At 38.5% G+C, this 27,999-nt stretch overlaps 1 protein-coding gene across 1 annotated transcript; it reads left to right on the top strand.

Annotated features, from left to right (window-relative positions):
• The first annotated feature begins 549 nt into the window (after positions 1 to 549).
• SP4 (Sp4 transcription factor) lies at positions 550 to 27,999 on the top strand. Its single transcript, XM_084211051.1, has 6 exons — positions 550 to 583; positions 1,258 to 1,358; positions 1,861 to 3,409; positions 22,630 to 22,858; positions 23,124 to 23,323; positions 24,405 to 27,999. The coding sequence occupies exons 1-6, from the start codon at positions 577 to 579 to the stop codon at positions 24,650 to 24,652; spliced, it is 2,334 nt and encodes a 777-aa protein (XP_084067177.1). The 5' UTR covers positions 550 to 576; the 3' UTR covers positions 24,653 to 27,999.

Below are 27,999 nucleotides of genomic sequence, written 5' to 3'. Positions count from 1 at the left end.
CGCCCGGGGCTCCGCCCCCCACCGCCCCTCCGCCCGGCGCTGTCAAGCGAGCGGCGCGAGCGCGGAAGCTGGGGCCTCTCGCACGCCCCCGCGGAGCGCGCGCGCCTCGGTGGCCACGCCCCCTCCGCGCAGCGCGGACGGGCAGAGGGCCGGGAGGAGGAGGAGGAGGAGGCCGAGGGCCCTGGGCCGCGGCCCGCCCCCGGCCCGCCCCCTGTGCCTGCGGCGTGGGGAGCCGGGCTGAGGCGGAGCGGGGCGACCGAGGGGCCGGCGGCTGGGCTCGGTTTCCTGCTCAGTGGGCGTCGTTGGGGCCCCGGCGGGCCCCGCCCCCGCGCCTCCCACCCCGGGCCCCAGCTGTCACTCAAGGCGGCGGGCTGAGGCCGGCGGCAGCGGCGGGCGGAGAGAGAGGCAGCTACGCCACAGCCCAGCGGCGGCCATTCGTGGAAAAATAGGCCGTCCCGCTCCTCCCAGCTCCGGCTGCGACCGGCCTTCTCCCCGCTACCCCCACCCCACCCTCCGCCTCCTCCTCCTCCTTCTCCTCCCCCCTAGAGCGGCGCCTCAGCGGGGCATTAATGCGGGATGAGCGGTATGTAACCCCCTCCCTCTCTCCCTCCTGTGCACACCCCTCCCTCCCTCTGCTCCTCCCTCCACCCTTCATCCCCCCTCTATCCCGCCCTCCCGGGTTCCCCCTTTTCTTCCCTCTGTTCTCCCCCTTCTTACCCCGGTCTTCTCTCGCTGCCCCTCCGCCCATCCGTGCTGCTTCCTCTTATGCCCCCTTTCTTCTCCTCCTCTCCTGCCTGCCCCTCCGGCTTGCCTCCTCCGTACCTCCCTCCTCCATTCCCCCTTTCTTCGCTAACCCTCCCTCCTGTGCACATCCTTCCCTCCTTCATTCCTCTTTTCCTCCCTCTTTCCCTCCCATGCACAACCCTCCTCCTGCCCCCTAAAGCATCGACGGCCACTGAGTGGCCGCCGATGCTTTAGGGGGCAGGAGGAGGAGGAGGGTTGTGGGTGGTTTTTTCCTGCTGTCTCTGGGAGAGGAAACCAAACCTCCCCTTTCTGGGTGTTAACTCTCCAGCCCCCATGGGTTGGGTTTCAAACCACGTTTCTTAGGACTCGTTCTTTTGTAATAATGATTTGTACTGTTGTTTTTATGAAGAGGCAAAAGCGGCAAGCTGGGAACCGAAAAGGATATGCTCGTAGGTTTTGTTATTGTATAAATGAAGGTGAATAATTAACCTGTTACACTTGATATTTTTGCAGATCAAAAGAAGGAGGAAACTATGCCCACAGAGGGAGAGAAATCTCCCGAGGCAGAGAATAACAACAATAATAATAAAAAAGGGAAAACAGGAGGCTCACAGGTAAAGAACACACACCCGAATAGGGAAGTGCCCAAACTATTAGCATTTAAAATGAAATGTTCAGCTAACAGCATTTCCTGCTCAGGGCATCTTTCTTTGGGTTGGATGAAGCACAGTTGGTTGGGTGCAGTGTTTTTACTGCCTGGACATGTTTGTTTGGTTGCATTTTGCAGTGATCAGCTGCTTTTCATGTAATAGAAGCATTTTTAATTTTTTTTCTTTATTTTGAGGGGGAAAAAAGACTGAATTGATGATGCAGTTGAGGTCTTGGCTGTCACACAATCATTGATAATTAAAGACTTTTAAGAGCACTATGTTTAAAGATTATTTACAGCAATTCATACTTCCTTATTCAGAGCTATATCATTGGTCTCTGTGCAGAAGCACCTTGTTGGGTTTTTTTTTTTTTTGGCTTCCTGTGCAAACCTTAATACTGACTTTTGATGCTTCATACTTGCACTCTTGTCCTGAATCCTTTTCTCTTTTCTCTTTTTATGGATAGGATTCTCAGCCTTCGCCTCTCGCTTTGCTAGCAGCCACTTGCAGCAAAATAGGAACTCCTGGTGAGAATCAAGGAACTGGACAGCAGCAGATTATTATAGACCCTAATCAAGGTTTGGTTCAGCTTCAGAATCAGCCACAGCAGTTGGAGTTGGTAACAACTCAGCTAGCTGGAAATGCTTGGCAGCTCGTTGCTGCTGCTCCTTCTGCTTCAAAAGAAAATAATGTTGCTCAGCAAGGATCTTCTGTTGCCTCAAGTGCAGCAAGTCCCTCCAGCAGTAACAATGGAAGTACATCTCCTTCGAAAACCAAATCAAGCAATTCTTCTACAACAACCCCTGGACAATTCCAAGTTATTCAAGTACAAAATCCAAGTGGTAGTGTCCAGTACCAAGTGATTCCACAGATTCAGACAACAGAAGGTCAAATCAATCCATCCAATGCTACTGGTCTACAAGACATACAGGGTCAAATTCAGCTTATTCCTGCAGGGAATAATCAAGCTATCCTTACAACTGCAAATAGGACAGCTTCAGGAAATGTTATTGCTCAAAACCTAGCAAATCAGACAGTTCCAGTCCAAATTAGGCCCGGTGTTTCCATACCACTGCAACTGCAAACTATTCCTGGTACTCAGGCGCAAGTTGTAACAACGCTACCTATAAACATTGGTGGGGTAACTCTGGCTTTGCCTGTGATTAACAACGTTGCCACTGGAGGAAGTTCAGGGCAAGTTGGCCAGTCTACTGAGAGTGGAGTTTCCAATGGAAATCAGCTGGCGTCTACACCTGTCACTTCTGCCTCTGGTAGTACCATGCCAGAGTCTCCTTCCTCATCTTCCACTGCTACAACCACTGCCTCAACATCTCTGACTAGCAGTGACACACTGGTAAGCTCTGCAGAAACAGGCCAATACACAAGCACAGCAGGCAGCAGTTCAGAGCAGGCGACTGAAGAACCTCAAACAACTGCTACAGACTCCGAAGCCCAGAGCTCCAGTCAGCTTCAGTCCAATGGACTACAGAACGTCCAGGATCAGTCAGGTTCCCTTCAACAGGTCCAGATCGTAGGTCAGCCTATTCTGCAGCAGATACAGATCCAGCAGCCTCAACAGCAGATTATTCAGGCCATTCCTCCACAGTCATTTCAGCTCCAGTCAGGGCAGACTATACAGACCATCCAGCAGCAGCCTTTGCAAAATGTTCAGCTGCAGGCAGTGAGCCCAACTCAGGTGCTCATCAGGGCTCCAACTTTAACACCATCAGGACAGATCAGCTGGCAAACTGTGCAGGTTCAGAATCTGCAAAGCCTTTCAAATCTGCAAGTTCAAAATGCTGGGTTACCCCAACAACTAACCATTACTCCTGTGTCTTCAAGTGGTGGCACAACCATTGCCCAGATTGCTCCGGTGGCTGTTGCTGGTACCCCCATCACTCTGAATGCTGCCCAGCTTGCTTCAGTACCTAATCTTCAAACAGTAAGTGTTGCCAACCTGAGCGCTGCAGGTGTTCAAGTTCAAGGAGTTCCTGTTACCATTACCAGCGTTGCGGGTGAGTGGTCTGACAAAGTTTTGGAGTTTTGCTTGTTTGTATGGTTGTTTTGTTTTGTTTGTGGTGGTTGTTTGTGACTTTGTTTTGTTTTTTTTTCTTACTACCAGATGATTTTAGATTAGCACTCTTTCTTCAGAATTTTCTGTAATGAACGTTAAACCCTTAACTGTGAGGAAATATCTCACACTTATCACTAAAATTCAGATTTTAAAATAGCTGACATTTTTGCTAAACATTGAATTAATGTTAACAGTGGTGTCAATTGAAATGGAACTGTTTGTATTTGATAAACTATACTTAAATATTTCTGTACTCTGTCCTACTAAAGACTTGTAGGCTCCAGAAGTGAACATGAGACTTTACTGATAGAGCTTTGGTATGTTTAAAAGCCAGCACAAAAAAGCTTTTTCCAATCAAGCAGTATTCCTAATCTTCTTTTGGGGATGTAGAATGAGAAGTGACAATGTGTGAGCTGGGATACCTTGTGTCCTGGCATGCATTCATATGGAACTACTCATTGCATTCTGCACTAACTCATAAAGTTGTTCCCTTGAAAGTTTGAGTTCTGCAAAGAGATTGAGTGGAATAAGGTGTGCTTGCACATAGTTTCTGTGCCTTGCTCTAAAATCAAAAGATAAAGCCAACTGGTGACTGTAGTTCAATACTTGCTGCTGAACTTTTGATAAATACTATGAAATGCCTGTTTGGTTATGCTGGTCTAATGGTTGGGAAAGGAGCTATTAAAAGGTTCTAGGCTGTATAACTGAACTTAGTTTTACAGTAAACTCTGTGCAAGGTCTCTGCAGTGTCCCACAAGGACACCTCTTTATGTAAAATTTGCTGACTTTTAATGTTTAGGATAAAACTTGATTTAGGGAGGAGTTATCTTTGCCAGCTTGATAACTACTTACCTAAACTTGGGTTTATGTCATAGAAGTAAAAGTCTTCTATTGTAGTAGTTACAATGAACTCTTCCCAACAACAGCCTGACTATAGGCACAGTTTTTTTACTATAAAATTGTTAGAAAAAACACATCATGTTTAACTGCTGTCAAGTCTGCATGAGCAAACATTAGTATCATATTGACTCTTAAACGGTTTGGTTTTTATAATCATATGCTAAGATGAAAAATGTTTAACTGGGTGAAAAATTGTTCTTTTTGATTGAAATGTTTTTGAGGAGACATAACTACTAACATAGTTTAGTAGTAAGAAATCTGCTATTGGGGAATTTTGTCTGCTATGGTTCTTCTCAGCATGGAATGGCATGTTGAAATACTAAGAGCTGAGTTAGATGGCACTAAACCTGGCTTGTTTAAGGAGTGTCACACAAGCATTAATCTGGGTAATTGGAATTAAAATCTTGACCTTGTGTTTAGCTGTAATGGTTCAAAGAGAAGTTTGGTTAGCTGTAGCTGAGCAGCTGCAGTCTTATTTACCTTGGAACACTTTTTTTCTTGATAGGAAGGCACTGGTTGACGGTTTTCTTACACAGAAGTCTCTACTTTGGTAGGGGACTCCATAGGAAGCCTGTTTTGGGAACAGCCTATATTTGAGGGTGCTGGAAAAACCTTTCTGCATGTAGGTTTTTTCTCTGCTTACAAATGGTGTACTACTATCCAGTACACACTAGCAGGTGTTAGAGCAAGAGATTCTGAATATCATCTTTGTTGGTTATGTTGACCCTACCTGTGCTTGTATATGATGTCTTTTGGAAAATAAAGGGATTGAGATTGGTAACTTGAGGATGAAAAAAAGGGCAATGAATCACAAGTACGGTCTTGGACAAGCTAAGCCTTAGTCATACAGTGTTTGTATGCTAACTAGACTACATTTTGTGACCATTGAATTCTTCTTCAGTGTGCCCACTCTCTCACGCCCTGCTCCCAGTAGGCCTTACAGCTGTTTTCATAATTTTTTGGCAGCAGTGAATCATAGAAACATAGAATAGTTTGGATTGAAAGGGGCCTTTAAAGGTCATGTAGTTCAACCCCTCTGCAATGATCAGAGACATCTTCAACTACATCAGGTTGCTCAGATGGCTGGCTTTGAATGTTTCCAGGGATGGGGCATCCACCACCTCCCTGGGCAATCTGTTCCAGTATTTTGCTACCCTTATTGTAAGAAAACCTTTTTCTTTTGTCTAATCTACACCTACCTTCTTTCATAATAAGGCCATTCCCCATTGTCCTATCACTACATGCCCTTGTAGAAAGTTCCTCTTCAAGTCTCTTGTAGCCCCTTTAGGTATTGGAAGGTTCTATAAGGTCTCCCCAGCGCCTTCTTTCCTTCAGACTGAACAACCCCATTTTTGTCAGTCTTTCCCATAGAAGACGTGCTCCACTCCTATTCTGACATTTTTTCCTTTCCTTTGTCAATAAGGTACTATTTCTCCCCCAGGACTTGATGTTATGGAGGAAGAACAAGATTTTTGAATGCAAGAGATTAGTTGTAATTTCCTTTTCTTACTTATCTCTGCTTCTGTCCTATGAAACTTCCTGATTCTACACTCTGGGAATGGGAGACATGGTAACATGAAAAGGGAAGGGAAGAACATGATGTGCAATCCTTAGTACTAATGTATTAAGATTCCAAGGAAAGAATGGTTATGAAATAGAAAATTACAAACATGCTAAGATCTATACTTTGCTTGCCACCTAAATAGAATAAGCTGACTTGATCAGGGCTGTTAACTTCCTTGGGTTTGCTGGTTTTTATTTGAAATGTTGTTGTTGTTTTGTTTTTGTTTTTGTTTTTTTTTTTTTTTTTTGTTATTCCCAGGCATCATTACAGAAAGCCTTTTGAAAAACAAACAGCTCAGCTACCTCAATGTCTGCAGACTGGTATTTCTTTTCTGCAGTACCTGAGCTTACCAGTGTGAAGTGTCTTGAAAATAAGCTGAACTCTCCACAAGTAGTTCATTTGTGACAAATGAGCAGTAGAAGTAGGTGTTAGAAATGAGCTGTGTGGAGGAAGTCCAGAAAATTTTAAGGAGAACGCTGAGTGAAGAACTCATCCCATACATTGATTCAGGCGCTCTAACTCGGTTAGGGAAAAGAAGTTACATTGTCCTTCAATCAAACCCCTTCAATCAAGCCAGTTGAGTTTCTAGAAAAAAAACTTTTAAAATCACAATAAAAAATCAAAATAAATAACTGGTTTTGTATTTGTGTCATATTTCTGTTCCATCAGCAGTGGTTTTCCTAGTTATTTCCACAGTGAGATATTTAAGCATTTTTTTCTTTAGTATTTCAGTAGTAAATGAAAGAGTAAAGCAGGAAAATACTTAATTTAAAATTATAATAGAATTGTTGATTTATAGAAAATTTTGAGAAATGGGGGGAGTTGTGGTTCTTTTGTTTGGGGCTGGTTTGGTTTTTTTTTTTTGTTGTTTTTGTTGTTTTGTCAAATAGATTCTAAATTCCAAAAGAAAAAAATTTCACATTGGGAAGAAGAACCTTAAGATCTTCTGGTAAATACTATATTTTGGTCCATCTTTCATAATTTTTGTTACTGAAAGTCTACAGTAAATCTAGCAAGATGTATAAGTGTGTTTGGGGTTTCTTTTTGTGTTTTTTCAGTTAAAAGTTCAAAAACTGATCCTGGTAAGTACCATACTTAAGATTATATGTTACATGTGGTCAAAAATGCAGGGGAAAGCAGAGAAGTTCTCATAATCTTTCACTTTCTGGCCTGAGAGAAAACTTCAATGTCAGTGATGAAAATTATTTTTTTACTGTGAGAGATGCTGAGTACTGACGCAGGTTGCTCAGAGAACTTGTAGGCTTTCCATCTTCAGAGATATTCAGAAACTGTCAGGACATGGTCCTGGACAGCTTTCTGTAGGTGGCCCTGCCTGAGCAGGGTGATGGAACCAGATGCTCTCCAGAGGTCCCTCAAAGTCTATGCCAATCTGTGATTCCATAAAATTTTATTAAGGTGTACAAAGTGTCAGTCAAAGGGATAATTAAATGTACAGAAGAAAGTTTTATTCTCATCCAGTTAAGTTTCTGACCAGATCTTTAATCAGTTGTTTAATTAAGAGGGAGACAAACAACAGGCTGCATAAAAACCACTGTGGTTGCTTGAACATTCAGGGATCTACTAATACCTGCCTTGCTGTGAGATCAGTACCTGTCTTAGCCTTTTACCAAGCTACTTCTGCACTATTTCTTCTCTGCTGTCAGTTGTTATTTTGCACGTTTCCCTGTGGAGGGGAATAGCCTGAAATGTTAGTGGTGGCAACTTCCTGAATTTAGCCCCTCTGGTCTTTGGGGAAAAGTAGATACTGCAGAATACCCTTGCCTTTTTTTCAAGGCTTCTGCTGTGAGAGTTGCAGATGCAAGTTCAAAGGATTCCTGTCACCAGCCCCCTTTTAAATTACGGTAGGTTTGTCTAGATGAATTGATTGACAGTGTAAGAGACTATGTGAAAGGAACTGCTTTTAGTACTAGTTGAGTCTAAGAAAAAGATACAATTTGTAAAATAGTTTCCTTTTGGTAGGCGGAGTTGTTTTGTTTGGTTGGTTCTTTTGACCTTTCGCTCTTATTCTCGGAGGGGTTTTTTGGTGGGTTTTTGTGGAGTTTTCTGGTTGGAGTTTTTGGTTTGGTGGTTTTTTTTGGTTTTTTTTTTTTTTTTTTTTTTTTTGTCCTTCAGAAAAATTCCCTCTTTCTTTATGAGAAAAAAAAGTAATAGATCAAACTTATATCTACCTTTATGGTACTTCTTAGAGTACTTTTGTTTCATGATGGTGGAGGTGTTTGCCCCATACAAAAGTGAATTAGATGATTTTGTTTTAAAATAGTGAAAAATATTACTTGTACTTTATGTATACTTGTTCCAAAATAATTTTTTTTAAGCAAAAGTCATCAGATTCCATCACCTTGCAACAAAAGTTCAAGCCTTTTTCTTGAACATGAGTGGTGACATGGTCTGAATTATGGGGAATTTGGAGTTCATCCACCCAAAACAACCTGGAGTGATGACTTCTGTTCAGTGGAACAGGCTGTTGCCTGGCAATAGTAAAGCTGGAGAGTTTTAAGTCTTTTGTAGGGATGTGCGATGGGCTCCAAAATAGTTCTTAATGACAATGAAATCCAATGCCAAGTGTTCTTATTAGGATACTTAAAAATATATAGTGAGCCTTGCCATTCTGTTTCACACTCTAGTAATGTGAGCTACTAGAGCATTTCTCTCTTTGGCCAGATACTTTCACATCACTGTGGCTAGTAGTTATGCAATTTGTCAGTACCTTGAGGTCTCTTGATTTCTTTTGCATTTTACCACTTGTCTGCATCCGGCTTCAGCCTTTCTTCAAGGCTTTCTCTTCCCTTTCCCTCTTTATTAAGTCTTCTTGTCTGACAGTCGCTAGTTTTAGGACTTGCAGTTCAAAGACTCAATATACTGTTTAGACATGACTGTCATTCTGGGTCAAAGTTTGATGAGGACTTTGAAGCATTCTACCTAATTCTTTAAACAGGAAAAAAAACGGATTAGATTAACTGTATGTCACTGGAAAAAGGGAAACATCACCAATTTATAAAAAGGTCATAATTAGGCCCCTGAGAACTACTAAGCAGTCAACCTAATCTGTGTCTGGTACAATCATGGAACACACCTTGTGTCAGCTATGTCCAGGCATATGGGTACAGAGGTGGTTAGAGACAGCCAACATGTTGTCCCAAATGTACACCAAACATGGCTTTGCAGAGGGCAAATCGTGCCTGACTAATCCATTGGCCTTCTGTGCTGGAGTGACTGTATCAGTAGGTAAAGGAAGAGCTGCCGACAATCTACTTCATCTGCTGTGACTTTTTGTAAAGGTTTTTGACATAGTCCTTTGCAGTAGCCTTGGAGAGTTAGGGATTTTATGGATGGTAGGGATGCAGCTGGATGGCCACACTCAATCTCCAAATGTAGGTCAGTAATCAATGATGTACCTCACAGGTCTGTATTGGGTCCAGTACTATCTTTACTAATGATGTTGGGGGATTCTGTGCACCCTTGGCAAATTCACAGACAGCACCAAAATGAGCAGTGCAGTTGATGTGCTTGAGGGAAAGGATGGCATCCAGAGGGGTCTTGGCAGGCTTGAGAAGTGGGCCAATGTGAACCTCATTGTACTTCAGCAAGCTGAATGAATGGTCCCCCACCTGTGATGATGTAGTAATCTCAGTATAGATTGTGTGATAAAATAATGGATTGAGAGCAGCTGTGTGGAGAAAGACTTGGGGATATTAGCAGATGAAAAATGGGATATGCGCTGACAATGTGCGCTTGCAGCCCAGCAAGCCTATGGTATCCTGGGCTACGTAAAAACAAACAAGGCCAGCAGTTCAAGGGATGTGATTCTCTCTCTTTTTGCCACTGTTGTGAGACCTCATCCATAGTACTGTGCTGGGATCCCCACTAGAAAATAGACATGGATCTGTTACAGCTGGTCCAGAAGAGAGCCATGAAGATGATCAGAGAAGACATCTTGTATGAAGATGGGCTGCAAGAGTTGGGGTTATTCAAACTTGTGAAGAGAAAGCTCTGGGAGCCTTCCAGGTATACAACAGAATCTTGTCAGAAAGACTTTTTACCAAGACCTGTTGGCAATAACAGCGCAAGGGGCAGCAGTTTTAAGCTGAAAAAGGGTAGGTTTAGATGGGACATGGAAGAAATGCTTTACTCTGAGTGTGGTGAGACACTGGAACAGGTTTTCCAAAAAGGTTGTAGATGCCTCATCCCTGGAAGTGTTCAAGATGAGGCTGAGTAGGTCTTTGAGCAATGTGATCTAGCTGAAGATGTCCCTGCCCATCGCAGGGGGATCAGAGCTACATGATCCTTAAAGGTGCCTTGTGACCCAAAACACTGTATGATTCTATGAATGTAAGATTCAGAAGTGTTTCTGACCCTCTCTCATGCTGACTGCAGGTGATACATATACAAAGACCATTGCTCAGATTCTCTTCCCTCATTCAGTCACCTGCATACTCCTAAACCAAAAGTGGGATTTTTTTAAGAAAAAGTTTAATGGCTCTCAATGGATTTTTTTTCTCTGAATTTGTCTTTTCTGAGTCTGCCTATTTTTTTATGCATTCAATATTTGTCTGCAATATATTGTGTTTTAATTGTTGCATAAGACATGTTTTTATTTAAAGTTCTTAAGTTCCTCTATTATGGAAACTTAAAATACCTGATTCATCTTTATACTATTCACAGTCTTCTATTACTCTCTATTATGTATGCTAGATTTTGAGGGAGGGGAAGGTGTTTAGTCTGAAGTCCTAGAATATTGCCCTTACACTGTTGAACAAACAAAAATGCATTTTTGTGACAGCATATCCTGTGGGGCTCCTCTCATGTTAATGTAATAGTATGTCTAGAAACAGAACTTGGTGAGTGGTATAGCTAAGCAAGAAGGGATTCCTGGAGATGGTTAGAAGTTGAAAAGGGTTTAAAACAGCCACAGTGCATACAAGAAAACTGGGAAGTATAAGCACCAAAGGTGGAAGTCAAAGGAGCTGAAGGATAGGGGTTGCATGATTTTTTTTTTTTTTAAGTAACATGCAGTGTTTTCCTGGATGTTCAATGACAAGCAAGATGCAGCAAATATCTTGAAAGAAACAAGCTTCAAGCTGTGGAATCTGTAGTAAAAAGATAAGTACAAAGCATTGAGCTGTATTAAAAAAAACAAGCAAGTAAAAAAAGGAGTGTGTCTTGGTTTTTTACTTCATAGTATGTGACTTGGCATTCTGAGAGTGTAGATGGGAGGAGTATAGAAATGCAGCATACTTTTTCCGAAGTCATGAAGGGTCACAACTGTTCTCAGGCTGCCTTGAGCTGAGAATTGTTGCAGAACCACAGTGTTCTAAATATTATAGTGCTGTCATCCTTTTCAAATATTTCAAAGTAATTACAGGAGAAGTAGTTAGTCTCCGAATGGCAAAATTGGTTTGGTTATAGGATTTTCTTAAACTGAAATTCAATACAGTGGCAGAAACAGTTTGACAACAAACTGCAGTTGAAAACAAACATTAGCCATGGTGATGTTAGCGTAAAAATAAAAGTGTCAATATAGCAGTTCTGAACTTGATGCCTAAGAAATGTCCAATCTGCCAGTTCAGATAAATTGCCAGCAGAGAATAACCTGGTAAATATGCCTCAGTAAAACTAGTCTTTTCTGCCTGACCTGTGAGTAGCAAGGCATGACTTCATCATTACTTCTAAATTAAACTGGGAAGGGGAAGCATTTCAAGTACCAACTTTGCTCATAATTGCAAGGTAAAATAGTTTATAATGAGCTATTTTTATGCTATAAACTTCAAGAACAAAATGTAAGCCTTAAATGTAAGCCCTGTCTTGAGAATATTGGGTTTTACTATCCCTTCTCTCAATCCCTGTTGTTAGAAATTGAAGCATGTGGAACAGGAAAAGAATTGGCTGAACTTTCTTGTTCATAAAATGCCAAGCAAGTGAATTGAATAATAAGGTACATCTTCAACAGCTTGTTAGTAATTTTTTCTTTGTTAAAGCATACTTAGATCTGCACTAAGCCAACCTTCTTGTTCTTCCATTACCACCTGGTGTAAGGGGAAGACAAGAAGCATATTCATAATTTCATTTCAACAGCTTCCTCACTGTAACCTAAATTTTGAAGTTCTAGGTCTCATTTGATTTTGGAGCTGGCAGATGAAATAAATATTTTCTTACTGTTTTCACATATTAAAAAATATTTTATTAGCAGTGGTTATTATTAAAAAAGCTAACTTTATATGGAATGGGATGTTGTATTCTAAGAGGAGTATTAATTTCAAGTGAAACAATGTTATTATTGTTTCTGGGAGCCTTCCAGTAACCTGCCCTGTGGTTGCTCTGTGGAGAGCCAGGAGTTGGACTTGATGATGCTTGTGGGTCCCTCCCAACTCAGGATGTTCTATGATTATTGAAAAACAACTCTTTTTTTTTTTAGTGGTCAATGATTTTTAATGGATAATGGATAATTTTAATGGATAAAAGTAGCTTGATTTATATGCTATGGCATAGTAGCTTCGGAAGTGGTCAGGACTGCATAATGATGTATAATTTTTTAAATTAATATTTTACTCTGGTTATGAGTAAAACAGTAGTTCTGGACATCTGCAGTCTCTTGAGAAATGTAACATCAGAGCACATGCTTAGTTTAGTTTGGGGTATGGTTATACAGTTATATTGATTTCTGTATGCATCTGTTCCTAACAGTGGCATCTCCAGTGGTGTTTAATGCTGCTGAAGTTGATAACAGTCATACACCTTGATCAGTTGGTCATTGGAAAAACTGGATCACCCCAACATGCATATTCAATCTTCATAGACTGGAAGTCTAGTATTATTTTGTTGTAAAGAGAGAATTATCAGTTAATATCTTCCTGCCAAAAACACCCTTGGGATACACGTTAAGCCTGAGTTTCCTTAATTATAGTTTCAAGTGATGATGTGACCGTTTTTCCCTGGAGAAAAATACTGAAGTTTAAAAAATGGGCCTTGATTTTCTTGTTTCTCTGATCATCAGGAAGAACTGATAAAAGCATGAAGTCTTCCATTTGTTCCAATCCAAAAAAAAAGACTAGGTAAACAGTTTTGTAGGGTTAACAGTGTTAAAGAAAATGTCAGAACTTTTATGGGTTTGGATCTTACTTATTTATGTGGCCCTTCTTTTGTAATTCTATAATATGTGGTTTTGTTGGTCTTGCCTGATAAGGACTATAACAAAGTTTCAGGTTTTACATCTTAATAAACAAGTTAGTTTTAATATTGGTCAGCCTATTCATTCATAGGCTGTTAATAGAACCAAAGCTTGATGCTCATGTTTAGTCGTGCTGCATAAGATCTTTAAAAATATTTTATGAATCTTGGTTTTTTTCCTGATAATAGCCTTTAAATTCCTTTTAATCTTTGCCTTTTTTTTTGCATATTTACTTTTACCTTGATCAACATACTATTTCATACAGCCAAAATATTTACTTCAAGAAAATTCATGAACCTTCTAGTCAAGTGTAAAATATGTAAGCCAGCTAAATCATAGTCAAAATCCCATAATACCCACCCAGAAAAGCTCCCAGCCTACTTCCCAAAATCCAAATAGAGTACTGGAATCTTAGGCTAATATTCTTTCATATTAGCCTACTTCTGTCCTTTCAAGATTCAGTTATTGCTACTTCATGGCAATACCCATAAATTGAATGGAGGTGCAGAAAATTGCACTTTCTGAGTGTGTGTTTTTGTTACCATATGGCAGAAGTGTGTAAGGTAGCATTTGATTTTTGTTTTGTTTTGGGATTTTTGTTTTTTTGGAGATTGTCAGTTATTGACTGCCTCTAGTCAGACTGTGGAGACAGACAGTCCACAGGCTTCTTTCTAGTCCTACCCATTTAAGAGTTAGGGGGAAGAGTTGAAGGAAAGAACTGGGCCACATTCTGCTGTGGCTATAAGCAAGCTGTAGAATAATTTGAGACTTTGGGCAAGGGGATGGGGGAGAGGGAGATGTTCCATAAAAGTAAATCTAAGACTCTCAATTTCTTGTATCTGCTGCTAGTTTCCGTGCAATGTGTCTGGTACTTAGCAGCACAGCTGGTGCTTGGGTTTTCAGCTGTTGCTCTAAGTTTCAGCATGTAGGAAACTACTTGTGTTCATCTGCAGAGAGGTGTTCTTGGACACTCACTCTAAATATACTTTTTGACTATTTATTCAATAATGATGAAAATTAAGGTTTTTTTGGAATGGTCTCTTTTCGTTAGTGTAACAATTTACTTTTCTGATTCCATCTCCTTCTTTAGAATACTTAATAAATTGACTATATTTTCTTTTCATTTGAAGTCGCAGTATCCAAAACAACCAGGGACATTGCCTTGCTTTAACTGAAACCCCCAGTTGGTTGTTCAAGACTAATTTTTGTGGAATTGTAGCTCTGTGTTGATTTTTATATTGGTTTTGTATGCGTCTTTCTGTGTTGTATTTGTGGTAGCTCTTTCCTATGTTTAATAAAGTAATAAAAAGTAAACTTGCTTTCAGTTTAATGAAAGGTCTTACCAGCTGGGAAAACTTATTTTCTGGCTCAAAGTACTGAAGTGCCCTCAGGTTGTCCTAAAGCACTTGGGTAAGGCCTTACGTTTTTGAAAAATCATTAAAGTAACTTGGTGAAACTTTTGGGACATTGGTTTGATTTTATTTTGGTTACCAATATGATTCTTGCACTAAAGGGAAAAAAACTTCATATTTTTAAAGATACTTAAACCCCTCTAACTTTATTGCCTCAAACTTCACTCTTGAAGCGGAACTTGCAATAAAAGTTAAGTGTAGTTATTATACGCTTCAGTAATTTTTCAGCACACTGAGACTTAAGTCTCTTGAAAAAGAGTATAGCAAGTTCTTACAAATCTTGACAAAGTTAGCCATGGACAAAAGATAGAAACTTGCTGCAGTGCCCCTGTAGGAGGTAGAAAAGACAGATGTCTATTTGATGCTGCAGTTTGCACTGGAAACTTTCTGCTTCTAGAAGCATCTGGACACAATGCTGTGATTTGGGATGACCCTTGTAGTAGCTGGGTGAATCCAGTTCCTCTTCTTACTCCAAAATGATCTCTACAGAATGTGTGGGTCCCTTGCATCAGTGCGTGAAGTTTCTGTTCTGGGGAATTCTTCTTTTGTCGCATACTGTTTCTTCATAAATCTTTATTAACCCCTGCTTAGAAAAGAGAGCAGAATGTTCAGCATACTGTATCATCATCTTTGTAAATATTTAAACTCAGTGTTGTCTTTACATATATGTCATTTTAAAATGTGATTTGTGCTTCTTTTTTCAGCATGAAACCTCCTTCATAGTAGATTTTTTTTTAAATTGAGGATCTCTAACTATATTGACACTTTAAAATAATATTTAAAACTTGGCTATACCTTAATCAAAGCATTTTATTCTATTATATCATATAGGCATGTTATTATAAGTATATTGTATTATAAATAAATATATAAAGTAGATAGATATTATCTTAGTGTAAATTATGTTTATGTCATTGTGGAAAAAGAATATTAAAGGATGTTTTCAAGCTTACAGTATCTGGTGTATGCAGGGCAAGAGAAGATGAAAAAAATTTTTCCCATTGCTTTCTGTCAGTGAGTTGTTAATGGGTGAGTTGCTGCATCAGCTCTGATGCCTGTAGAGCTTTGGAACTTTGCAGGTTGTCTTGTAGTAGTATGCATTGAATTTTGGATTCTAACTGCAGCCTTTTCTTTGCTTTTTAGAATACACAGTTGAACAAATTTTCTTCTTTGCAGCATTAGCCACTGTAGCTGCAGGTAGATTTTACCAGGTGTTTCTCAGATTTTGCTGTAAGGTGCACCCTACTGAGATAACTCTGTCATTGATGCTCTCATCTTTTGGCTGCTATATGTTGTCTGCACAATAGCAACAGGAAATATATACATTATTTTTCTGAGGAACTATGTACCAGAACTTAGAAGTATCCTTTTCTAAGTCTTAAATTTCTCTTCTTTCCAAGATCCAGTTTTCTAATGCTTTACTCTCATGATTTCTGGAGATCAATAAAGTCCTTTTCTTTCCCTTCTGTTCTATTTACCTCAGAGAGTCATCTGAGTTTTGTGCCTGCTGCGTCAGGTGAACAAGAGTAGGAAAGCAGGTGTAGTGTGTGGTAAAAGGAAGCTTGGATTGACTTACAATGGATGGCCAAGCCTAATAACCAGTGATCAATCACTCTGTAGAAGTGATTTAGGTACCATGCATCGGCTTTCTTAAGTCATTCAAGTCCTGTTATGGTTTTACAAATTAATTTTTAACTGAAAATGTGATTGGTGTGTGTGTTTATTAATTGGTTTCATAGTATTTACTTAAAGTTGTTAAATTTTCTTGCATGAATGTGTTACAAACTCATGTATGGGAAAGTACATGTGAGTTTTACCTGCTAAGATGCAATTTTACTGCAGAATTGGAAAGCTGAACAAGTGATGCTGAAGAATAAAGGATGTGCAATCATTTATCTTGATAATCCTGTATCTCATGTTAATAAGTAATGCAGTTACTTAATGGCTTAAATGGGAAAGATTAGTGACTAAACCCCATGATAAGAGATCATGCAGGTTCTTCTGTTTGAGAAGCTTAAAAAAATTCTATTCAGTCATAATCAAATTTGTAATATTGCAATAGGTGAGACTTCTGTTGCACTTGATTTGTAATTAAATACTATAACAGGTTCCCTTACTGTTTTTATTTTGTCCTATGGTCAAATAAACAGTTACTCTTCAATAGCAAGAGAGAGGGTAGGCCTAAAAGGAAATGAAATGCAATTTAGTGTCAATGTTATTTTGTAGCATTTGGTTGTAACTTACCTTTCTATCCTGACAGTATGTACAGTAAAGCTCAGACATATGCAAGTTCAGTGATAATTTTTTTAAATCAAGATATTTCACAATTTCAGAAATCGTCATTAAAGAAATCATGGGAACTTGAGAAAACTTTCTCTATTCCAAAAGCAGGTGTCAGTGTGCAATGACTGCTTTCACAGCTCATACAGAATAACATACATGAACTGAAGTGTAACTTTGTTCCCTCACATAGTGACTTGTTTAGGCCTCTTTCTGAAACGTGTGCTGAAACATGAGAGCTGTTGTTACTGAAGGGTTTGATTATGAATGGTGAAGTGTAGTGATATCAGGTCTTGTGGTTTGGAGTATGTCAGGAAGAAGCAATTTCAAGTGATCTGTTGATTATAGCGCATTTCTGGAAGGCTTTAAATAGCAATTCATGCTTCTAGTAAGACTTTGAAAGGAATATTTTTAATAAGCCTTTTTTTCTCCATCTAGATAGTGTCAAGAGATCATTTTCTTCCTGTGTGGATAACATTATCTCAGCCACCTGTTTTTAGAGTAAGCAGGTTTGTTTGCTGGGTTTGTTGGTTTTTTTCTCCAAATAAGAAGCTGGTTTAGACCTATATCCTCTCAACTGAAAAATCCTCTCTGTTTTGAACTTCTAGAAGTTGCCCTCATTTAATTCAGTAGGCTGCTGACAAACTCATATCAACATTAAGTTTTCTCAGTATCTTTTCTTTGTCAGAGGTGATTTAAGAAATAATTAAATTCTCTTATCTTCCCTTTATATTCCCTTTGTTTTTCTTCCTCTTTAATGAGTGCAAGTGATGTAAAAGTTAAAGCTCCTAGTGATGCATAGAATTCTAGTATACTGTTTACAAAAAAATCCCATACAACTCAAGACTATAGCAGACTCACTTTGAGATTTTGGGCATGTTCTGTCAGTTGTTTTGTGAAAATTTTCTGATTTTTCTTTAGGAGAAAAGATATTTCAACTGGTCTAAAATACACTCCTGTTATTCTCAAAGAACAAAGACTTTTATGTTTAACAGCTTTGAAATGAGAATAGATACATTTCTACCCTGTGCATTACTAGTGTGCTGGCTTGTTGGGGGGCTCTCTCAGAAGTTCAAAACCAAAATTAAGTCCAGTAATTACATTACTGAACTTCCCACTGTTTTTTCATAGCTGTGTAAAGCTCTGAGAAAGAATATTCTATTGTGTGTGTGTTTTCTTCAGTTACTCTTTTACCTCAAAAAACTAGATTTGCTTATTGAATATTGGGGCTTGGTTCTTCAAATAAGCCAATTTGCATGATATTCTGAGAGCTTCAGAACCTTCTGTTCTGAATTTAGTAAGTGGAATTTAAGGGAAGGGAGTTTAAAATAGTGACTCCATGAGATTAAAGAAGAAAAATCAATATGCATATTAGAAAATGTTGTAACTAGTTAATGCTAGCTAAAGAGCAGTCAACTTATTACTGTTTAACTGAAACCATGTGGGGAGTGTAATTGTCTGCCTGAGCAACCTTATCACCTTTGTATTTTTATTGTCATTTTTCTGGTTATTGTGAATAATTTCTACTCAAATGTGTAACTGTATTAAGTTTAATAAATAGATTAAGGTTGTAGCTCAGTAGTGTGTATCCTGGAAAGGAAAGTTCAAAAAGGTAAAGTGTGTGTCAGCAGTGGTATTTGATATTCTGAAGAAGTGTCAGAATACCCTTGTGTAGTTGGTTGTGTCATTACTTGGACAGTGAAAGTTGGTTCATATGGAATCAGCAAAATATATTGGATTTTTAGAAATGCTGAACAGACTTCTCTATAAATGTTGATTTGTCATATCCTAGAATTATATCTTGAATATTAACCAGTAATCGTGGGAAGAGAAAAGTAGTCATCCTCCTCAGGGTTCAAGTGTCTCAATTCACATCTTACTTGAAAAGCCTTGTTTTGGCAGCTGTCTTGGTGTAGGGTGAATTTAGGGAGGAAACTTTGAAGGGATCTCTTTAGAAAGCAGATTTAAGCAATCCCTCCCCCGACCAGTTTGGGAGGTAAATTATTCTTTGAGAGAAGTAGAAAAAACTTTATTTATTTAATGAGCAAACTACTCACATACATTTAAAAAAAGAATAATGTTAAACAATAAAACTTCTCTTTGCTCTGAAGAGATAGTAGATTCAGAGTCTAAAGTTTTTTTTGTAGGCATGGCTTTTTTCCAGTTAGGAGATGGCAAGGCAGTGTCCAAGGAGGGCATGATGTGGCAGTGTTGGTCTTCTGGACAGGAGCAGCAGAGTTGAGTAGTTCCTCTGAAGAAGCCACAGTCTAGAGAAAAACCTTTTGTCTCGGCTAATGAACTGGAAGCTAGTTTAAAAGAAAAGAAAGACTCTCAGTTTTCTCTTTCTAGCTACATGGCTCCTAACTCCAAGAGCACTCTGAGAGCTTTACGTTTCTCTTGCTGTCCGTGCTAGGCAGCACAGTCAGTGAGAAAAGAAATTTCAGGGGAGTAAGAATGAAGTTTCTGCAGATAAATGGTGTGCATCTTCTCCCTCCCCTTTGCTCTCTCTGTCTCTCTGGGCCTAGTTTAGAGCTACAGGGCCCATTTCTGAGCAAAAATACAGACTATGAGGATACCACATCATAAAGTCACCTCAGGACAGCACAGGGAAAGGTTGCCTTGAAACTTTAATATCAATTCAAGAAAATCAGAGACAAAGAGATAAATATCCTTTTCAACTGAGTTCTGACCACAGACTGATTAGGTCTCAGGACTTCTTTGCTCCAATAGAACTTTGTGGCATGAATGGAGTCATCCTTCTAACAGACTGTAATAAAATTCTTAACAATGTGCTCAAAAATGTGACTAATATTGAAAATAGAATAGGAGGCTGCAGTAGGTCACAGTATCTGTTATATCTTTAATTTTTGTAGTGACCATTCACAGATGCTTCATTTGTGGTGCTGCTCTGTGAATAAAAGGAGTTTGCATGCTGGGCATGTTTAACAGGTGGGGAGTGCGTTGTGCTTTGTGGACTGCACATTGAGCAAGTTCTTCCTTTTCATTTACCTTTGGCTCACCAGAAAGTGCAACGGGCTTTTTATCACAAGCAATCACATTATCATATTAATATTATCATATTAAGATATAAAAAAAAGGATTAGCCTTTTTTTGACTCTGGCTGTTTATAGCACTCAGTGCTATAAACAGCTTAACAGCCTGACAAGGAGTAGCCCCAGGACTGGCACTTTCTTTGGAAGCTCTAGTATCCTCTTCAGCCACTGTTAGACTAAAGTATTTGATATTACTATTTGCATTTATATCATGATACTCTTCTTACCTTATCGTATTCTCCCTCAAGGATTATCATAAGTGCTTTTCTTTCCTATTAAAGTATGGGAAATAAATATGTTTCCAGTACGCTGCCGCTCTGAAAATAAAGACTTGGTTCTGTCCTAAACATATGGGGACTGTGCACTCAAGATTAAGCCTGTAATTATTTTTCCTTTTCTGCTGATACCAGAATCCTTTTAGATTTCTTGTTTGTTTGTTTGTTCTATATGTCCAATAGCAAGTGGGCTTCAAACACTATCTCTTATGGGCTTGTCCTTGTTCTTTTCAGAGAACTGAAAACACTCAGTGTCTGTCAGTATTTGTGGCCTTCTTAAAATGACAAGGAATTCTTGTTTATTCATATCTAGGCATCAGATGTGACTTCCAGTCATAAACTAAGGGAAGTAATTGGGAAAATTTGATCAGTGCTTCAGGTGAAAATAATGGTACCGACCTAGGCAGAAACCAGATTTATTCAATTTCCTGTAGCCAGCAGTGGCCTTTAGATGACAAATAAGTCACTTTGGGAGGTTCTCTGTGTGTCATGTTCTTCAGTACTAACCTGTATGCATGTATGTGGTGGTGCTAGGTGGTGTGTGTTAGATTTCATCTCTGGCTGTTACACAAGATAGTCTGTGCAAGCATCTGTTGCCCCTCAGCGAACATGTGAGTGAAGTAGTCATTGTCCTATCCTAGGCTGTGTGTCAACTCACTCAGTACCTAGGCAGTTTAGGCTTCAGAGAGAGCATTCTTCTTATCCCCATTGGTGGTGCCTGTTATGGATGCTACAAAAGTTATTAAAACCTTTTCAAATATCTCTGAATCACGTTATCCCTGAGGAATTTCTAAATTTTAAATTAATGTTTCAATACTGACGACTTTCATGTCTTAAATATTGTATTCTGCTCTAAAGAATTCTGGGTGCCCTGTTACAATCTCTAAATAAGGAGATAGTATTTCCTTTAATTTCACAGCTGTATGAAAGCAGTGAATTTTTTGAAAAGAGCAGCATCTATATTTTGTCCCATTCTACTCTACTAAGAGTTACTAAGAGGGCTGGCATTCAGTCATATTGTGGCTGAAAGTCATTCTTTGTCAAATTTAGTTTATTTTATGTATTTTCTAAGTCTGTATAGTACTAACTTTTAAAACAAACATAATATTACTTTGTTGTTCAAGAAACTACACTTCTTACCTATATTGGAATAGCTTCTTTTGCTTTAATATCAAGCCAGTAATCCAGATTTCCTTAGATCAAGAAAGCCAATGAGATAATGGACTTACACAATGAAGCTGAATTCTTTGTTCATTGAGTCAGTCTTGGACTTATATTTGAACCCTTCCCTGGGGAGGCTGTTCTGGTGATTGACCACCCTCTCAGTGAAGAGTCTTTTTCTTAATGTCCCACCTGAGCTTTCCCTGGTGCAGATTCATGCTATTCCCTCATGTCCTATCACCAGTCACCAGAGAGAGAAGAGAGGAGATCAGCACCTCTCCCTCCACTGCCTCCCTTGAGGAAGGTGTAGACTTTGTGGAGGCCACCCCTCAGCCTTCTCTTCTCCCAGCTGAACAAAACAAGTGACCTCAGCTGCTCCTTGTACACCTTGCCCTTGAGACCTTTCGTCATCTTGGTCCCCTCCCTCTGCCTTAGTGGAAGAAGCACATCAAACTGTTGGACAGTCCAACAATTTGATGTGCTTCTTCCACTAAGGCACCCAAACCAGCTCAGAGTGCTCGAGGTAAGGCTGCACCAGTGCAGAGCAGAGCAGGACAGTCACTTCCCAGTCATTTCCCAATCACTTCCCAGTCACTTCCCTCACTCGGCTCACTGCGCTCTACTGGATACACCCCAGGATACAGCTGACCATTTTGGCTGCCAGGGGACACTGTTGACTCATCTTCAGCTTGCCATCAATCCAAATATCAGATCTCTTTCCCCTGGTCTGCTCTTGCTTCTTTTCCCCGCATTTATACATCTAACCAGGGTTACCCTATCCTGAGTAGAGAATCCTGCAAAACAGTCTCAAACCAGCTTTGGTTTGTTACCTTGTTCAAGTCTAGTCCTAAGTTTCTTTTTCATTCAAAAGTTCCTTTCTGGCTTGATGTTGATTCAAGACAGATTGTTAGAGAAGTAACAATTCTTTAAGTGCCATAAAGCAACTTCTTAATTAGCTAATTGTAGTTTTCTGAATGCAGATAGAGTTCAAATGTTATTAGGTAGACATTAATTGGCAATTGACTGAACTATATTTCTGTGTAAGATTTTGCCTATCTCAGCTTTTAAGAAAAAATACATTTGTTAAACTAGTTAATTTTTCTTAGTTTCAGTCAGTAATTTGCAGTCTTGTGCTGTTTTAATAACAAATTACATTAAATTAGCAGGTAGGTAATACTTCAGGAAAATGGCTGGAGTTCATATTTTGTTTGTGGCTTACCTTAACATTAGGTGGAATTTTTGTCCACCTAATGTAAATGTGCAAAGTTTATTTCTGCATTTCACTTATTGGAATGACTAATAAAAGGTACAAACAATTTTTGTTTTACAGGTCAACAGCAAGGACAGGATGGAGTAAAAGTACAGCAAGCCACAATAGCTCCTGTAACCGTAGCAGTAGGTGGCATTGCTAATGCAGCAATTGGTGCTGTTAGTCCCGATCAGATAACACAAGTGCAGCTTCAACAAGCTCAACAAGCTTCTGACCAGGAAGTGCAGCCTGGCAAGAGACTGAGAAGAGTTGCCTGCTCATGTCCTAATTGCAGAGAGGGAGAAGGAAGGTAAATGTAACTTTTATCAGTATATATTTAATCAGTATATATTTAATGTAACTTTTATCAGTATATCTTATCACAGCTTGCCTGATTTGGGAATGAGATTCTCCTATATTGCCTAGATTTTGAATGCTTTCTATTAGAAAGCACATTTGTGTGGGCTTTTTTAGACGGGGATTAAAATTGCCTCTATTAGCATGAAATGTTTCTCCTAATAGCTGGTTATGTTTTAGAATATAACTACTTAGCTGCTTAACTATGATCTTTTTAGAGGCAGCAATGAGCCAGGAAAAAAGAAACAGCATATCTGCCATATTGAAGGTTGTGGAAAAGTTTATGGCAAGACATCTCATCTTCGGGCACATCTGCGCTGGCATACCGGTGAAAGACCATTTGTGTGCAACTGGATTTTTTGTGGCAAGCGATTCACAAGGAGTGATGAATTACAAAGGCACAGAAGAACCCACACAGGTTGGTCATCCCTCTCTGTAGCCATAGTACAGCAAGTCTGAATTGTAGTGGACATAGTTAAAAAATGGTACCAAGTTCTCACTTACTAAGTTAGCTGAAAATTACCTTTAAATGTGAGTAAAGTAACTTTAAAATAAGAAGGTGCTAGATTCCAGTTTTCATTAATTTAGGCTGACTATGAAATCATGTAAATAAAAACGGGTCTATTGCAACTGTTCTTTTGTATGTAGGCTAGAAAGAGATGACCATTTCATCATAGATAGCTGATGTACATTAGCTAGTGCCTGATATAAATCTTACAAATTTAGGTCAGGCACATAGGATTGACCATAGACCAGGGTTATTGTTTCCTCACTTGGATTAGCTCAGTCCTTAAGAAATTTATTAACCTAGTCCATACACTAGATTTGGTCTTCTTGGGAAATTTCCTAGTTTCAGGTGGGAACTGATAAAGCAAAGTCTCTTAACAGTTCAGAATGGAAGAGTTGGTCTTTTAAAAGCTGAAAAATTTTATCAGCCTTCATATTTTTAGCCCCAGGAGAGTATCTCCCCCTCCCTGTCCCTTCTCCGCCAACTTAGAGCACCTGATGTCTAAGCACTAATTACATTTGAACAGTAACAGGACCTTTTGGTAAATTGAATTTGTCTCTCTTGGTGTAGATTTCATACATCTTCATGGAGCATTGGAATTCATGTTTCCGGATTTGTTTCCCATCGCTGTAATCTAAATTTAAAAAGCCTTCTTAAATAATGCTACCAAGTTGTTCTTTGCATGCTTTTACCTCCCTCACTCTGGTAGGTTTATGGAAGTTTATAAAAATTCTCTGCTGTCCTAAAATTCAAACTTCTCATCAGATGATCACAGCATAGCAATTACTTGTTGAGAACATTTTAGTAGTGAAGAGTAGGTGGCCAAAAGCCTGTGACTGAACAGCACACACCTGGAAATGAGACAGATGGAAAAGGTGTCCTTTTAAAGACATTTTGAGTGTTGAATAGAATAGGGTGAGAGTCAGATGATCAAGCAGTGTTCATTGCTCTCTTTCAGTAACATTTTGGTTTTCTTTTTCTTTTTAAAAAGGTGAAAAGAGATTTGAATGCCCAGAATGTTCTAAAAGGTTTATGCGAAGTGACCATCTCTCGAAACATGTCAAAACTCATCAAAACAAGAAGGGTGGTGGAACAGCCCTTGCTATTGTTACCTCAGGAGAACTGGACTCTTCAGTTACTGAGGTTCTTGGTTCTCCAAGAATTGTCACTGTTGCTGCCATTTCTCAAGATTCGAACCCAGCAACCCCTAACGTTTCAACAAACATGGAAGAATTCTGAAAGGATCGTTTATATGGACACCTAGTGCTGCACTTAAGTTTACATACCTTTCAGGATATGGAAGTGGCCTGGTAAAGTGGATTACAGAGCAGGAAATCTTTTTTTCAGTCATGACTTCTGTAAGTGTTCCAGGTTGGAGGGTCAGCATGGGAAGTGTACACCGGTGCAACAAGACAAAAATTTCAAAAATACAAACAGCGCAAATTGATGACTGGATAAACAGATAGAGGAATAATATTTCCATACTGTACTTTTTTAGTTATATATCTGTATATTCCGCAATGATTTTAAGTGAACTTTTCCCCCCTATTTTAGCACTGTATGTTAATGTGTTTATGAAATCTGATAGTATCAATGTAAAACTGGGTGGACCTTAACTAGGATTAATACCATTTGATGAAGGCACTTTGTTTTTAACATACATTTGTAATATTTTAATGAGAGCATCCTTTTCCCAAAAGGCGCAGCAAAACAGAACACAGGATGAACAACAGTGGACATATTTTGGGGGTTTGCTCAGTCCATACAACACGTTGGTTAATTTTGGCCATCTTTTCTCAAATTTTGGAATTACTCAAGTAGCAGCTGGATGATGCATGCTGCAAAGTGGTTCTGAGGTGGGCCTCAGATTAATTTTGACTACTACATTATAGTAGTGTGTATAAATGACAATCAGTGAGTTCTAATTCCTCTCTTCGTGTGGAGAGCTAGGCTATGTAGAATTAGTGTAAACAGTAGGAAAGATATTAACATATGATTTACAAAAGTAATGGTATCTTAATGTAGAATGAAAAAAAATTGTGTCAATTTTTGGTAATTCATTTCATTTTATATTTCCCCGCCCATGGCAAGGAGGTTGGAATTAGATGATCTTTAAGGTCTGTTCCAACCCAAACCATTCTGTGGTTCTATGATTCTGTATTTTAAAACATCTGTGGCCCATTTCTAACTCATAGATAACTTAATCTTAAAAACTCAACCTTAGGTGTTTGATTGTTTTAATTTTGTTAGAATTCATGGAAATCAATCTGACAACTGATTGTTGTCCAGTATCTCCTCTCTGTAAATACTAGTTTGTTATGTTGTGGTTAATGTGCTGAGTTCTTTGTGCTTTGACTTAATAGCCAAAGAAAAGAAAATTAATTATCACATTTTAATAAGGAAAGAAGTAAGTAAACATTTTCTCTTTCCCCTAAATATTACCATCTCTTTTCTCTTCAAGGATAATATGTAGGCTGGTAACAAGTATCTGTAACTTATCAAGTCTTATATTGACCCTCCAACCAAAAAACAAACTGGGAAAAGAGAAATACTATCATTATTCATTTTGGGACATGACTTTTGGTTTCAAAGGTTTGGTTACATTTTCAGATGTTACAGTGAATATAGAGGAAATGTAAAAAGAAAAAAAAGAAAAAAAGAAAAAACAGCAACAAAAATTTTCTATGTGAAAATTAGTAGTAGGTACAAGGAGGAAAGATGGCCAAATACTTCATACTCAGGATTTTTAATTACTTCCCCTAAACATAAATATAACATTTTACATCTACAGTCACTTGTTAATAAATTCCCATGACCGGTTTTTAAGGAGATTTATACATCAAAATATTTTAATGTAATTGAAGGAAGTACAGTGCAAGAGGAATAAGATGTTTTTCTTTCCCCTACAAATTATGAAAGGAAGAATGTGTGTGGTAGCTGTTAGTTTGCAAGACGTAACAGGTACCCTGTGCATTCCCTAAAGATCATATACTTCTCATCTGAACAATTTATCAATCTTGTGGTGTTTTCTGTATTTTTGAAGCAAAAGAAATGCCATTGTTTACACTGTGTACACTTTAGGCCAGCCCTTTGTAGCAAAATACTAAGCTGAGGGTATTTTATACTTTCAGTTTACATAAAAAGCTTTGAGATTAAAGAAAAACAATTTTACACTGTGGTTATAAATTTCAAGTTTCTTAAAGCTTTTTTAGACTTGTAACAGAGTCTTTAAATTTTAGTTGGGTTTTGTACATTATTTTGTATATTTTATTTAAAGTACTCTTAACTGATGTATCTGGATTTAAAACATCAGAAGCAATTAGGTGTTACATTTAATACAGATGAACATTAGGTAGTATTAACTGTTAATTTTATTATAAAGGAAATGAAACGTCAAAGATATATTTTATCATTATGCTTCACAATCAGTGCTCTACATTACTTTATGCAAAGAAGAACTTTCCTAATGTTAATATTTCCTAAAAGTTAACAGTTTTGTAAACTGATGTTACAAGCATTCTGCACAACCATTTCATATGTAATTTTTTCATGCATACTTATGTATGCAGATAGGAAACTGAAGTAATTTTTAATCTGCAATGAATCCCTATTATAGATGTATACAAATCTAAATCTGGTTGGCTTCATAGCATCTCAAGTACATTAACTTGTGTTAGCAGGTGCACATTTTACCGCTGGAATTAGAAACATTCTGCCAGTCTGTTCTGCATACCATTCTGAATCCACTTTTCTGTCTTAAAAGGATCGTAAATTTCAATGTCCTTTATTTGACTCAGTGGGATATAGCTGTTGTAAGTAATAGGGCACAGATGTGCAGTAGTATCTTGTTTAATGGCATTTCACTGTTCATTCCCTTTGCCACCATTAAAAATTTTGCTTTATTGTAATTATCAGTGCAAAGTGTATTTACCATGGTAGAACTCCAGTGTTAGAATAGTTTTTTTCTTACAATATACTTTCTTTGGTTAGGTTTGTGTATGTGTTGCCGATTACATTAGCAATTGGTGTTAGGTCATTATTTATCACATTCTTTCACGAGAGCAGTAATAAAAGTGTGTAATCTAGGAGAAAAAGTTAATTTGTCAAAGTTAAGTAAGCATGATGTTTAGGTCCTATTTTTCAATTTTATAACTGTTTTATTGCAACAATATTTGTATTTAAGTCTTCATTTTAATGCCTTGTGGTGTTTTTTTATGCATGTCACTGAATTGTCATCCCGCAAGAATTGATGTGCAGCATAGGGTATTAAATCTACATAATGATTTTGAAACAGAAAAATAGTTGATGGTAAAAATGTAAATGTTTTGCAAAAATTCCTTATAAAAAAAAAAGTTTTGTAGTAATATTTCACTTGTAAATTTTTCTAAAAAAAAATGGAAAAGGAAAAAAATGAGAGTAACGTTTCCCCACATCTAGAATTTAGAAATTAATTCTGCCAGCAAAGCCTGTAAGGCATTAATCTGACACTTTTACAATGCTGATTTGTATAATTTTTTGGTGGGTTTGGAACTAAAATCATGTACAAGTTGTTGCCTGCAATAACATTTTGCAAGTAACCTATTAAA

This window comes from Fringilla coelebs (genome assembly GCF_963513975.1).
Source record: "Fringilla coelebs genome assembly, chromosome: 1".
In the NCBI taxonomy this organism is placed as follows: domain Eukaryota; kingdom Metazoa; phylum Chordata; class Aves; order Passeriformes; family Fringillidae; genus Fringilla; species Fringilla coelebs.
Note: the sequence above shows the minus strand (reverse complement) of the source record. Positions and strands in the feature narration are given on the sequence as shown.